The sequence below is a fragment of the Furipterus horrens genome, unplaced genomic scaffold, assembly GCF_987537825.1.
Source record: "Furipterus horrens unplaced genomic scaffold, mFurHor1.1.pri manual_scaffold_5, whole genome shotgun sequence".
Classification (NCBI taxonomy): domain Eukaryota; kingdom Metazoa; phylum Chordata; class Mammalia; order Chiroptera; family Furipteridae; genus Furipterus; species Furipterus horrens.
The window spans coordinates 1,355,534-1,368,317 of NW_028327175.1; the positions used below are offsets into that span (position 1 = coordinate 1,355,534).

The window sequence follows — 12,784 nt, forward strand, 5'->3', positions numbered from 1 at the left end:
ATTGTTTACTAAAAGGTTGCCGTGAGTAAGATTGTCTCCGACCGGCCCGTCGTGAACTTAGCCATGGTGTGGTCTGGGGTTCGATGGGGCAGCAGAATCCCTCCCAGAAGAACACACTTTGCAGGTGACCTGCCTCTGGGCAGAGAGAGCGTTCCCTGCAGAGCACAGTCGATTACACCTGCAGCGCGACCCGTCACACAAGAGTCACGAAGGCCCCTTCAGTCTCGCGCTGTTAACGTCGTCCCTTACTTCGTGAGAGGGCTTGGCTTGAGTCGCGGCTGCTGTGAGGGTCTGGAGCCGGCTTTTCCCTTCATTCCAGAAGTTTCTTGGCAGCCACGTGTTTGCTGAAAATTCCCCTGATGGGAGCAATCCCACGTAAAGCTCACTCCCTTGGGAAGAGGAATAGCTGTGGTATTTTATTTCGAAAGGGGGGGAAATGAGTGATTAACTGTTTGGGGGGATGCCAAGCTGCAATGGACAGAAGAACCCTGAAATGAAATAGAAATAAATCCCTTCCTTCTTAGTGATGGACTGTAAATAGTGGTGGCCCTGGTGGTGGGTCTGCTCCTACTCTTGCCCTTGGACATGCTCAGGTGCTTCAGAGCCAGTGGGGGGGAGGGGACAGCAGTCAGTGACATCAGACAAATCATCGCCAGGACCTTACAGGCCACTGCTCCTCAACTATCCCTGTGAAGGACAAGGTCTCTGCCATTTCAATGTCAAACCAACTGTGGGCTGATGCTTCTGTAAAACGGAATAAAAATATGGTGCCATCACGTTCCTGTAGCTTCTGAACATGGTGCGCTGAGGTGGGGGGCCGGCCGCAGACCGCAGCGTGGAGGCCTGGCCACGATGGGCGGACAGTCCGTTTCCTGCGGTGTGTGCGCCCAGGGCGGACTCTAACGTGACTTCCTTCTCTCTCCCGGGTCAGAACTTTTTAGACAACTTCCCCAGCAGTGACGTCCTGTCCTTCATTGCGAGGATCTTCCTGCTGTTCCAGATGGTGACCGTGTACCCGCTGCTGGGCTACCTGGCTCGGGTCCAGCTCCTGGGCCAGGTCTTTGGGGACGTGTATCCCAGGTAAGGGCTCTTCTCTGACCAGCGAGACGTGCCAGGCCGCCCGCGACTGCAGCGGCTGGGTCGGAGAGGAGGCTGGTCCTTTTGCTGTAAAAATTTGCCTCATAAAGATGGTTACTAGGGGTAGATCATTGCTATTCTTTTCCCCGAAGAGCTTTAAAAATAGAAGACACTTCCTTGTCCAGAATTATTTAAAGTCCGTGCCTTCCGGTAAGTTGCGTTGGGGCTGATGCCCGTTATATTTATCTTGTGACTTGGTTGCTGCTGAGCCGCACGTTGTCAGGGAGCCGATGATATAAAGGACCCGCGTCAGCTGCCGAGCCGCGGCTGCCGTGCATCGGTGGTTCTCGGGCTTCTCGGTTGCCCGTGTGTGTGTTCCCACGCGTGCGTTTCACGTCCGTGCTGGCTGGAGATCGAGTCACCGTAGGTGCTGCCGTAACCCCTGGCTGGTGGTGCCGGGGGCGTGTCTGTATGAATCCGGGTCACATCCGAGAGAAGTGTCCACGTGCTGCGCCAGGCCCCCCGAAGTCCCCGGGGCCCCGGCCACCCCACTCACTCAGCCGGTTCATTGGCTGCGCGTCACAGTGCAGTGCGCCGCGACCTGACCTGCTTCGTGGGGAATAAATCATCTTCAGTGAAGAGAACTTTTGGATAATATTTGAAAAAAAATAATTACATTTACAGTAACCAACAAATGGTCTTAATCAGTTCTTCTCTGAAGTGAATGGAGACCGTCTGTCCCCCATTAAATAAATGATTAGTTATAAATGTGTTGGTTTAAAAACCATAAACCATTAAAAGAAAAGTCAAGAGTCCCCAGGTCTCTGGATCGACGGTAGCAGCTGCCGCGGGTGTCACGCTGCTCCCCCGGGAGGCTGGACGTCCGTGCGTGGGCGACGCTCACTGCGTCTGTCACCTGTGCTGCGTCCTCATCCCCAAAGGCAGACAAACACAGTGACGTCCTAGGTGGGCACATTCCAGGTAAAGCATGTTCCTGTTTTCGGCCATTTGTTTGCGTCATGTTGGCCGTTAGAATGTTTTTCTTCTTGAGGAGAGTCTGGAATTTCCCTGTGTTCACGCTCCGTCTCCTCCCTGCCACCAGGAACCGCGTCCACCCGCCAGCTCCTCGCAGCCCCTGGGCCGTGTCCTTTGGGGGCATGCTTTTTGGTCTTGGGACCCCTTTGCACTCTCAAAGCTTATTGCGGACCCCAGGGACTTCGATTTCTATCCCAATATTCAACATATAAAAAATTAAAACCAAGAATTTTAAAAATATTAATTTTTTAAAAGCAATAAAACCATTACTTATTAACATAAGTAACATGGTTATGAATAATAACTATTTCTAAAATAACTTGTTTTATATTTTCAAAACTTTTTTTAATGTCTGACTTATGACAGCTGGATTCTTTTATCTTCTTCAGTCAAACTGCTGTCATATGTTGTTTTTACTTAAATGTGAGAACAAAGCAGCCCCTCACTCAGATGCGGAGCTGGAAAGACGAGCACTTTTAACAGGCTTCTCAGGTGACTGCGAATCTCTTCTTCCAAAACCTGACAAACCGCGTCAGGTGGTGGTTCTGTGCAAATCAGCCGGATCCGAAGCTCAGCTGCGTTATAACCCATGGGCCTGCCTCGCCCTTCGGAACTTTCCCACGCATGGCTTCGTAACATCATGGTTAGTCATCTGGGACCTCCTGCCTCCCTGGGCTCTGAGGGTCTCCCAACGGTGGACACCCTTCCTTCCACAGTGTCAACGCCCCGTCGCTTCCGTTACGCCTTTGAATCTGGAAAACTGTCAGGCTCAGGGCAGCAATTTCAAGGCCTCCAAAATGCTTGTTTGACTTGAAAGCTCCAATCTTATCGCTGGTGGCACGTATGACCATTTGTTTTCCTTCAGATGACAAGTGTCATTTTCAAGAAAGTGTCTGTCAAATAGCCAGGCCTGGGGAGCACCGTCTCTCCGCCTTTCAGCAGAAATAGCGTTTCCAGGGGGCACGTGGGGTGCCCTGCGGCTCGGCCCCCGGTGCTTTGGCGCCACGCACAGCGGGCGACGCACAGTGAGCGCACCAGGTGGCACTTCTGCTGGCGTCCGCCCGAGAGGCGCTGCGGCTGGTAACGTTGGCTCCTTTGCCCAGGTCAGTTCCAGCGCCCCTTTGGGGGCCTGTCTGGCACCGAGAGCCCAGTCGGGAGGCACACAAGCTGCTGCCGCCGGTGCCTGCCTGGGGCCACGCCTCTGCCCAGTGGTGCTATTGCAGAGCAGTAAGGCCTCGTGTGGCCATAAAAATACCATTTGCCTTGGGGACTTCCTGAGAGGGCGTGGGACTTCCCTGGGGCTGGGGTGCGGCTGGGGAACCACAGCTTTGGAAAATGCGGGAAGTTGCTTCCTTTCACAGCCCAGAAATAACAAAGGCCCAGCCAGGTCCCAAAGCTCTGGAGTTTCTGGGTACACAGTGAGGCCCAGAAGCCTGAGCACCTTTGTAATTCCTCAGGGTGTGTGACTGACCACTCGTTTGTAGAAACGATTTTTCTTGTGTTTAACCCTCTTCGCAGTCTTTACCTGGGATTGACTCACAGCTGGTAACCCCCGCTCCGGGGCGCTGCCCTGTGTCCCTGGCTTTGAGGAACCATGTTTTGGGGAAAGGGAGTTATTTCTTGAGCGTCAGATTTCATCTACTGTATTTTTATTTGTGTCCAGATCGACTCCCAGACCTTCAATTATTAACATCTAGTTTAAGTATTTAGTAGATATTCTATTCGTGGTAAATACTGAATAGCCTTAAGTGGCTGAGTTTGAAAATAAGAACCTGCTCACTTTGCCCTTTCCATCATTTAATTTATCTGATTATAAAAGTAAAATAAACACCTTTAAATACTGTAAAATATAGAAAAGTGAAAAAACAGTACCCAAATCTTAACACCATCACTGCTGGCTTTTCAGTGTCTTTTCTTCCGATTCTCCTGTTAGGAAGACTGGCTAGCTCTTTCCCAAGCTGCCCAGAGGGGTTTTTGCCGTGTGGGTAACGACGATAAGTGTTCTCAGTAACTTTTAACATGTCCCATCACGTGAACGGTCGGTGTGCAGTATGTCCAGGCTACTTCTGTTTTTCACAAGTACCCTCAGGGAGGTCGCTTTCTCGGGATCTGACTGTCCCCTAAGGTGTTCCAGTGGGATCGCAGACCCAGGAGCGTGAACTCCGAGCCGGGCTGTGACCCCGCTCCTCCTAAACGAACGGCCGTTCACGTCAGCGCGCCGGGGGGCGAGTGCCCGTCCCCTGCCCTGGCCGGGGCCGCCTTTTGTCACGGCTGCGATGTTGTTGTCAAGTTCAGGACGATCCTGTGTTAAAGCTGTTCATGGCGAATCGTATCGTCTTAGTAATGGTCCTCCTTTGCCTGTACTTATGTGTTTTCTTTCCCCCAAACTCTCTCGTCAACTTCTAGCATTTTCCATGTGCTGGTCCTTAATCTGATCATCGTGGGAGCCGGAGTGATCATGGCCTCTTTCTACCCCAACATCGGAGGGATCATCAGGTGCGGCTGCTGTGGGGCCTCCGCTTTCGTGGGTGCCCTGTCTGCTTTTCCTGCTGCTCCCGCTGCTGCTGGCACTCAGTCGTGTGTGATGTTGGCGTTTAGGGCAGGGGACACGCGGAGCCGCGCCCTGGCCGCAGGGGGTGGGGGGCGGACATGCAGGAGCCGGCCGGGGCCGCGGCCGAGGGCTCATTGTCGGCCGTCTCTGCCTGTTTCCAACCGGAGGTGCCATTAGCTTGGGACACCTAGGCCTTTCTTTCCCCTCTTTTTCTCATTAGTTTGTGCTGTTTTCCTTTTTCTTACCCGACATAAAGAGCTATATTTACTGAGTAATACATAACTTCTCCGGGTGCCTGGAGGCCTCTTAAATGTCAAGGCCACGTCCCAATCGTCTTCCCCATTTCTATCAGGAACATATTTCAGGGCCAACTGTAGTCAGAAAGGAAGAGTCCTGGTAAGAACTCAGATCCCAGATGGCTCTTCCGTTAAAATCCTTTCCCCCCAAACCTCGTGATAGCGCGGTTCCGTCAGGCCGAGGAGGGTGTCGGTCGTACCAGGGGCCCCCCGCTTGTGAGTCAGAAGAGGGCGCGCTGACGAGGGCGCACTCAGAGCGCTTTCCCGTCCGTTGCAGGTACTCGGGCGCGGCCTGCGGCCTGGCCTTCGTCTTCGTGTACCCGGCGCTCACCCACATCCTCGCCCTGCGCCAGGAGGGCCGGCTGACGTGGCCCACGCTCCTCGCGCACGCAGCCCTCATCGTCCTGGGCCTGGCCAACCTGCTCGCGCAGTTTTTCACGTGACGTGCCCGCTGGCCTGGCCGGGTCTCCACGCTCTCGGACCCTGGGCAGCAGCGCCGCCTGAACTCGTGATTCTAGACGTTTCCCTAAGATGATTTGGAAACGAGGGACACAGTGGTCCGTTCACAAGGGATTTTGACCAGAATGAGCAAAGGGACAATCGGAATGACCTCGTCGCCCCCTTTTCCTGGGTCGCTCCTCTCTCTCCCTCTTCACTCTCCGGGTCCGCCCGGGGCAGGAGGGGCGGCCCCTGGGGAACTGCGCTCTGTTCTGCTTTGGGTGCGAAGTGGGGGGTGTTTGGCTCCAATAAAGACTCTCAGGGTGTCGCGCGGAGTGTGTGCCGGGCTCTGTCTCTGCTCCGCGCTCCGCGTGCTCAGGTTCGTCTCCGTGCTTGCCAGACCGTTTTCCGGGTGTCCCGAACCTTTGCTATTTGGGACAGTCAGCCGAATACCTCATTTTAAAAAAATCTCCATGACCCGGGTGTCCACAGGGTGAATTTTTAACCATGTCCTCAACCTCTTTTGGAGAAGAAGAGAGAAGGATGTCACCACAGGCCCCATGTCGTGAAATTTATGGAAAATAAACGCACCAATGGAGCTGGCTGCTGTCTGACTTCTCTTTTGTCCCTGACCCAGCACCAGGGGCTTAGGTCAGAATTCTGGTTCCCCGGCCAGATTTTGTGCGGGGCCCCATGTGATCGCTCCCTTAGATCCAGCGGTGGGTTTGTGGGGAAGGGACGGCCCCGTGGGGAAGGGTGGAGGAAGCCTGGCCGGGAGGGAGGAGTGGAGGAGGGAACTGGGCGAGGTGCCCTTCCAGCGTGCTCTCTGGTGAAATGGGTTCATTACTACGGGGGGGGGGGGGGGGCTACATCTGTGTGAGGAGTGGCCTCCCGAACTGGCAGGGCAGGGGCTACTACATTCCCCGAAGAAAATCTCCGTGGATCTGACAGGAGGATTAGGGGATCTGACTTCTTGGACTGGACACGCCCCTCCTTTTCATTCAAACTAAAAGCTAAGCCAGAACGAAGAAGTCCGTGTAGTCCCTGTGGCCCAGCCTCCTTGTTCCACCGAGAAGTTAAGAGTTCCTAACTTCAGGCTGATGTTGCAAAGTGCACTGTGTTCCCACACCCCCCCGCTCCCCAGGGTGGGGTGTAGATTAATGTCCTTCCCTCCCTCTGAGGAAGGTGGGAGCCGGCAGAGCCGCAGACGCAAGACCAGCCCCACGTCCCGCTGTGAGGTGTTGCGTCCACAGACGCAGACCAGTGTTGGCGGGTTCTATCTCCTGCAGCTCTTGGGAAAGGTCCCGTGTGACATTCTCAAGCAAACGCAAAAAAGAGAAAATAATATGCTTGCTTATAACTCAAAAAATAATAATATGCTAATACCCCATAGTACCCGGCCCCTCGATTTAGTAACAGTAAGACCACTGCTCTCGCCCTGCGCGGCCCCCCTTTTCCACGGGAATATTTAACGCCAGCCTTGGGTGTCCCGTCATTTCTTCTCAACAAACCTTGATGCGCACTAAACGGCCTTGGACTTAGTTCCACTTCGGGATGGAGACCGTCTCAAAGGTGCTGGTTAGCGGCAACTGCCGGTCGGAGGCGGGTTGATGAGAAGCTTCTGCACTTGGTGTCGGAGTCTCCGCGTTTACCTGCCTGGAAGCAGGCGCGGGGAGCCTGGGGAGAGCGCCCCTCTCTCCCCCGCTCCCCTCTCCCCCCTCCCTCCCTCTCTCCCCCCTCCCCCCCACCTCCCGCTCTCTCTGGAAGCTGGTGCATCTTCATGGCCTCAGAGTCTGGCTCAGTTACACACCTGGGATCCAAAGCGAGGCAGCTCCTTGAGAGACCTCCCAGGCCTAGCCCCTGTCCACCCGTTGCCCCTCTCGTCTCTAAGAACCTGAAGCAGAGTTTTCATGGACTCTTCTGAATCTGCTTGAATGTTTTAACACGTGGAACAACGTGATATGTTTTTGCCCGTTTAATGATCAACGTGGAAAGGACACTGAATGTGTTATTTACTAAACTAAAAAGCCACGTGGGTATTCGCTTTCTGTTTCCTTTAAAAGACTCGATAACTCAGAACTTCCAGAACCCTGCTGGACGTCGGCTGAAGGACTCGGCCTGCTTCAGTCCGTCTGCGTGAGGACGGCCCCTGCAGCCCGCCGCGCGGCTCGGCCGGACGCTCCGTGCGCTGCGGGGCCTGCCTCCCGCGTCAGGGTGGTGAGCTGTGAGCTGTGAGCTGTGAGCTCGCCCGGGCCCGTTCTGATGCGCCCGCTTCCCCTGCCCGCGCCTCTTTGCACTTCCTGATTCAGTGGCTTTCACTTTTTGCTCGGATGTGGTTGACTTCAGTTTCTCTGAATTTGGCCTATTGGACACACAACTGAGGGCGGACTTTTAGCGAAGTCTTCCTAAGCCCGCCTCTGGGTGAACAGTATGTGCGAACGCTGACTGAGTCGGGAAAGGCAAACGTCCTCCGACGTGTGACCCCTGGGGTTGGGCAGCCACAGCCAGCCATGATCACACCCAAAACTTCACTGGAGTAAAGAATAAGTCCACCCACAAGGTGGACTATGTGGAAGGGAAATATTGAATTACATTAGGTGGGTTTGCAAACAATGCAAATATGTAGGGAGAGTGTTTTGTTTCTACTGGGAGTCCGTTAGGAGAATTGTCATCTGTTGTGACTTATTTCCATACTCCGTTGAGTCAGCCGTGTTCAGGGCTTTGGAGAACACACAGGTGAGTCAGACACTCATGTCACAGGGGCACTTCTCCTCTCCCAGAGTGGGGTGCTGGCGGGGGCGGGGCGGGGCCCCTAATTACGGCCCAGAAGGGGGCCTTTGCTGCGTTCCCCTTCCCCCCGGGGCCTTGGCCATCACCACTGCCCGCCTTTCGGCCGTTTCATCTAAGATATATTTCACGAGTGGCGTTCAGCTGCCCCTGGGGACTGCTCCCTGCCCTGTTACCATAACAGCGCGTGACTCACTTCTCTGCCTCCGGCCGGCCAGCGAGAGCGGCTGATTAATAGGGGAAATGATTAGTAACGCCCTGGGCAGGACAAACAGAAAGATTCTGTAGAACCCTCTCTCCAAGGACTGACCTAAATACCAGTATCCAAAATGTCAAGCGGCTGAGCTCACTGGGGAGAGCAGAAAATAGGGCTGGTGCAAGCTTTCTCTGCAGAGCGCTGGCCTGCTGCTGTGTCGCGCGTGGCGGTGGCTTGTTCTGTCACCCAAGCGTCCAAAGCAAAGTCCGAATCTAGTTGATGCCTGAAAGTGGAACGTGGCCTCGGTCAGTGCTCTCAAGTGACCCCTGTGGGCAGCCAGTGGCCCCGGGACTCGCGTCGGAGGGTGTGCGCCCGCCCGGTGTGCACCTCGGACCCTAACTGTGTTCTCTGGAGTGTCATTTGTTGTTTTTTTAATAGAAAAGAAATGAAATCAAAATTATGGTGAAGAAAAACAACCCTGGGACTTTGCTGACTCATATCTTGCCGGGAAATGCCATGGCCTGGCCCCCCTGACCCCGGAGCAGGAGGAAGCTGACGCTCTTCTTCTGCAGCGTCAGCTTCTCAAGAGACTTGGCGTGTGTCCCAACCAGGTCACTCACGTGACTGCCACCGGTCACATCAGGCCACACAGGCCGATCCCGGAGAAAGGTATAGGCCATCTGAAGCTGACCAAACCTGAAGGGGGCTTCCCTCTTGGCCCCCAGACCGTCGCGGCCTCTCCCTGGAAGGACACTGCAGAGGGAGTGTGTCACCTAACGTAACAGGAGCCCCGTCACAGGCCACAGGCTTAAGGGTCACACTCTCCCAGGGCCGACAAAGGCCCTGAGGATGACCCCCTGCCCCCTCCGCCCAGCCAGCGCCTTTCCCCGTGCCGGTTTGCTGTGTCCCCTCTTCTGCGGAGACCGAAGGAGGCTGCCTCCTCACAGGCGAGAAGCTGCTCCCTCCTCCTCGCTCTCCGGCCATGAGGTGCAAACGCGGGATGGGGTCCCCTCTCCAGGGTCTGCTTGAATGCAGCGCACTCAGTTCATTGCTGTTTTATAAGATTTTGTCCCCTGTTTCAAAGAAAAGAACTGGGCTCAGTGGGGTTTAGGAGGAGACCCTCAGTCAGCACCTGAGTGTTCGCTGATGCTGGCCGCGGAGCTGAGCGCCCGGACCTGGGCACCCGGAACTGAGCGCCCTGCCCAGCCCCGGCAACTGCCACTTTCCCTAAATGCCCCCCAGCACCCGGCCTGGCCCCTCCCCCTGCCCCATCTCTGTCCAGTGCTGTGACGGAGCCACACCATCCACGCGCTGAAGGGATGTGTCCAGGGTAACGCTGCACAAGATGCGGCTCTGTGGAGGGAGCGTGGTTCTGAAGCTGAGACTTTTCAAGGCATAGGTTACTTACAGTGACATAAAATGAGGTGGACATGCAGACGGACACCGGAAGGAAGGGCCACAGAAGGTGAACACAGGTGGCCTGTGGAGGTGATGGGAGTCCAGGTGGATCATGTGTCTTGTGACTTTATGATTTACCTGACAGATTTTCTAAAAGTATGTCTAGGATAAACTGTGGAAAGGAAAGAAATCTACACTCAGCCTGTGAAGTCAAGACCAAGCTGTGAACCAGCTTTGCAGCAGGTGAGAGAGATCGTTGACGGAAGGGGCAGAGCCAGGGTTTGGGGGTCCTGACGTCTGTGTAGCTCAGAGCTTCCTCTTAAAGGAAAACGCGCAGAGGGAGGAGGGCGCCCAGCCAGTCAGGGCCTGGCTCGAGCCCCCGGGTGGGGACCCAGGAGGCAGACGGAGCTGTCTGGGGCCCGCTGGTCGCCAGGCTTTCGGGGTGTCACCCTTTTACCAGACCTGAGCTCTTCTTTCCGCAGGAGTCAAATTGGATTTAGCAACACAGCATGGACTACTAATTCGGTCCGGTGAATTTGGGATCAGAATAGCAGGACGTTTTTCTTTTTTAATTAGTTTTTACTTGAGAATGGATCTGGCAGGAGTTTTTATTTTCCTTTCAATCTTTACAGAGAGAGTAAAGAGCCCCGCAAATACTGTTTAATTGTCAAAGAGCGTCAAAGAGCTGGTTGCTGCATTTTAGGGACGAGGACCTTTGCAAGGGCTCCTGAGACCACAAAGCGCCGGCCGCAGTGAGGCCGCGTGGTTCCTTCACAGGCCGCCTCGCTGCAGACAGGGTCCGCTTCCCCTACCGGAACAGGAAGCCAGCTTTGAAGGGGTAACCTACAAACCTGTAGAGACTAAATCAGAATCAGGGACCTAACTGCTCCGATAAGCGCCCCTCAGTGCTGCGTTGCAGCCGGGCAGCGATGAAGCCCAGCCCAGGCAGAAGGCTGTCACCCATTGCCCCGGATTTGGAAGCGCAACTAGGGAGTTCTTCCCAGTGCTGCCAGGGTGCCGCATTTGATGCGGCTTGGGTGGTGGCCCCTGTAAAGTCCTCCACGGCCCCACTGGTGGGCTCAGTGGATGGAGCACCAGCCTGCGAACCGAAAAGTCCCTGGTTCGATTCCCAGTCAGGGCACAGGCCTGGGTTGCGGGCCAGGTCCCCAGTTGGGGGCCCGGGAGAGGCAACCACACAGGGATGTTTCTGTCCCTCTCTTGCTCCCTCCGTTCCCCTCTCTCTAAAAATAAATAAATAAAAGCTTAAAAAAAAACAAACAAACCCGGGCCTTTGGAACAGGCAGGTCTCAGCCAGAAAACCGCAGATGAGGAAGAAGAGGAGACAGCTGGGGGCTGAACTGCAGGGACGGGCCCCTGGCCCACCTGAAACATATCATGGCGTGGAGGAGCCGGCACAGGGACTGCCATGGCTATGAAGCGCCCAGAAGGGTAAATCTGTAGGGGCAGAGAGCAAAGCGGGGGTGGCCCTAGACGGCATTAGCTGCACATGGGCGGGAGGGAACTTCCTAGGGCGACAGGCACGGCCCCGCCGTGGGCTGTGGGGTGGTGGCCCGGCTGTGTCGTCCCTGGAGCCGTGGGGCTGCGTGCTGACACCGGTTGGATTCACGGAACGTAAATGACCCCACAGCTGATTTTCACACGTGCGCCCTCCCCGGCAGAAAAGGAGTTCAAAGGGCTTTCTGTTTTCAGGCCCTGAAACAGCAGTAGTGCTGGTGGTTCCCTGACCACGGCGTGCAGGGGCCACTGGTGGTGAGCGCGGGTGTGACGTGACGCAGGCCTTCTGGAGGTGACGCGGCGACGGCAGCGGAGCCCCCGGGCACGCCCGGGACTCACCCCAGAGGCAGAGCCTCAGGACGGAATGGTGTGAACACACACACACACACACACACACGTGCTCATCCCTGCGGCGCCGTGATGGAGGAACGAGGGCCCGAAATGTCCCACAGGGGGTCACCCGGGGCGGGTCCATCTGCAGAATGCTGTGTAGCTAGTTAAAATGTGGGGACGTACTGTCAAAAAGATGTTCATAAACACAAGTGAGCTCAGATCACGTATGTGTACAATTGAGAACATTTGTTTATACGATCGTGCGCCTCAACTATGGGGATCCGTCCTGAGAAACGCGTCACGCGGGGCTTTTGTCGTGCAGACCTCCCAGAGTGCCCTCGCAGGGACCCGGCCTGTCTGGCCCGCCACACGCCTGGGGCTCCCGGGCCCCAGCCCTGCACGGCACGTTCCCACGCAGAGCAGCACGAGACCGAATCACGCACGAGGGACCGCGAAGTGGTGAACAGGCAGACGAGGCGGAGGAGGCCGCTGCCGGGTAGCACGAAGCTGCTCCACAGTGCACGTTTTCACAGGCAGGACGTGTGCGCTCAGGCCCCGACGCAGAGGGTAGCAGGGTAGACACCTAGCCCGGGAGCAGGCACCGTCATCCTTGTCGGTACCGTGGGCCGACGTCACCGCAGGTGCTGCGCTGTCACACAATGGCAGGGACAGCAGAGCAGGCGGTCTGTGGACCCCGCCGCGTGGCACAGATGCGGGACTGGCGCGCGGCCCTGCACTGGCTGTCGGGACGCTGCCTGTCGCTAGGTGACAGGCACTTTTCAGCTCTGTTCCAATCCTGGGGACCACCGCTGTGTGTGGTCTGTCCCCGGCCAATGTGGAGTCGTGAGGCGCATGTGTATTCGGGAGTTCATACAACATGGCTGAGCAGGGGCTACCTCTGGTGCTGGGACCACGGGGTGTCTCTTTCTCATTGTCTTTTGTTTATCCGGATTTTCCGAAGTTTTAAAGTAAAATGTATCATGTTCTGTGGGAAAGAGCAACAGAAGTTTTTTCTTAAAAAAGAAAATATCTTTCACCAGCTTCTCAACACCTAAAACGATAAGCGTCCTTTCTAATAAAAATCCCATGGAAGCTCACACAATAGTGCTTTTTGTGCTTTATCGGCCAATGAAGATGATGATGAAAAGCCTCTGTAAC

At 55.5% G+C, this 12,784-nt stretch overlaps 1 protein-coding gene across 1 annotated transcript in view; it reads left to right on the forward strand.

The window, feature by feature from the left end:
* SLC38A9 (solute carrier family 38 member 9) overlaps positions 1–5,729 on the forward strand; it is a 35,069-nt gene extending 29,340 nt beyond the window's left edge. Inside the window, exons 12-14 of the mRNA XM_090276110.1 lie at positions 932–1,080; positions 4,519–4,608; positions 5,237–5,729. Coding sequence (XP_090132236.1) covers positions 932–1,080; positions 4,519–4,608; positions 5,237–5,402 — 405 coding nt within the window. The 3' untranslated portion in view covers positions 5,403–5,729. The remainder of the gene's footprint in view (positions 1–931; positions 1,081–4,518; positions 4,609–5,236) is intronic.
* Positions 5,730–12,784: the final 7,055 nt, after the last annotated feature.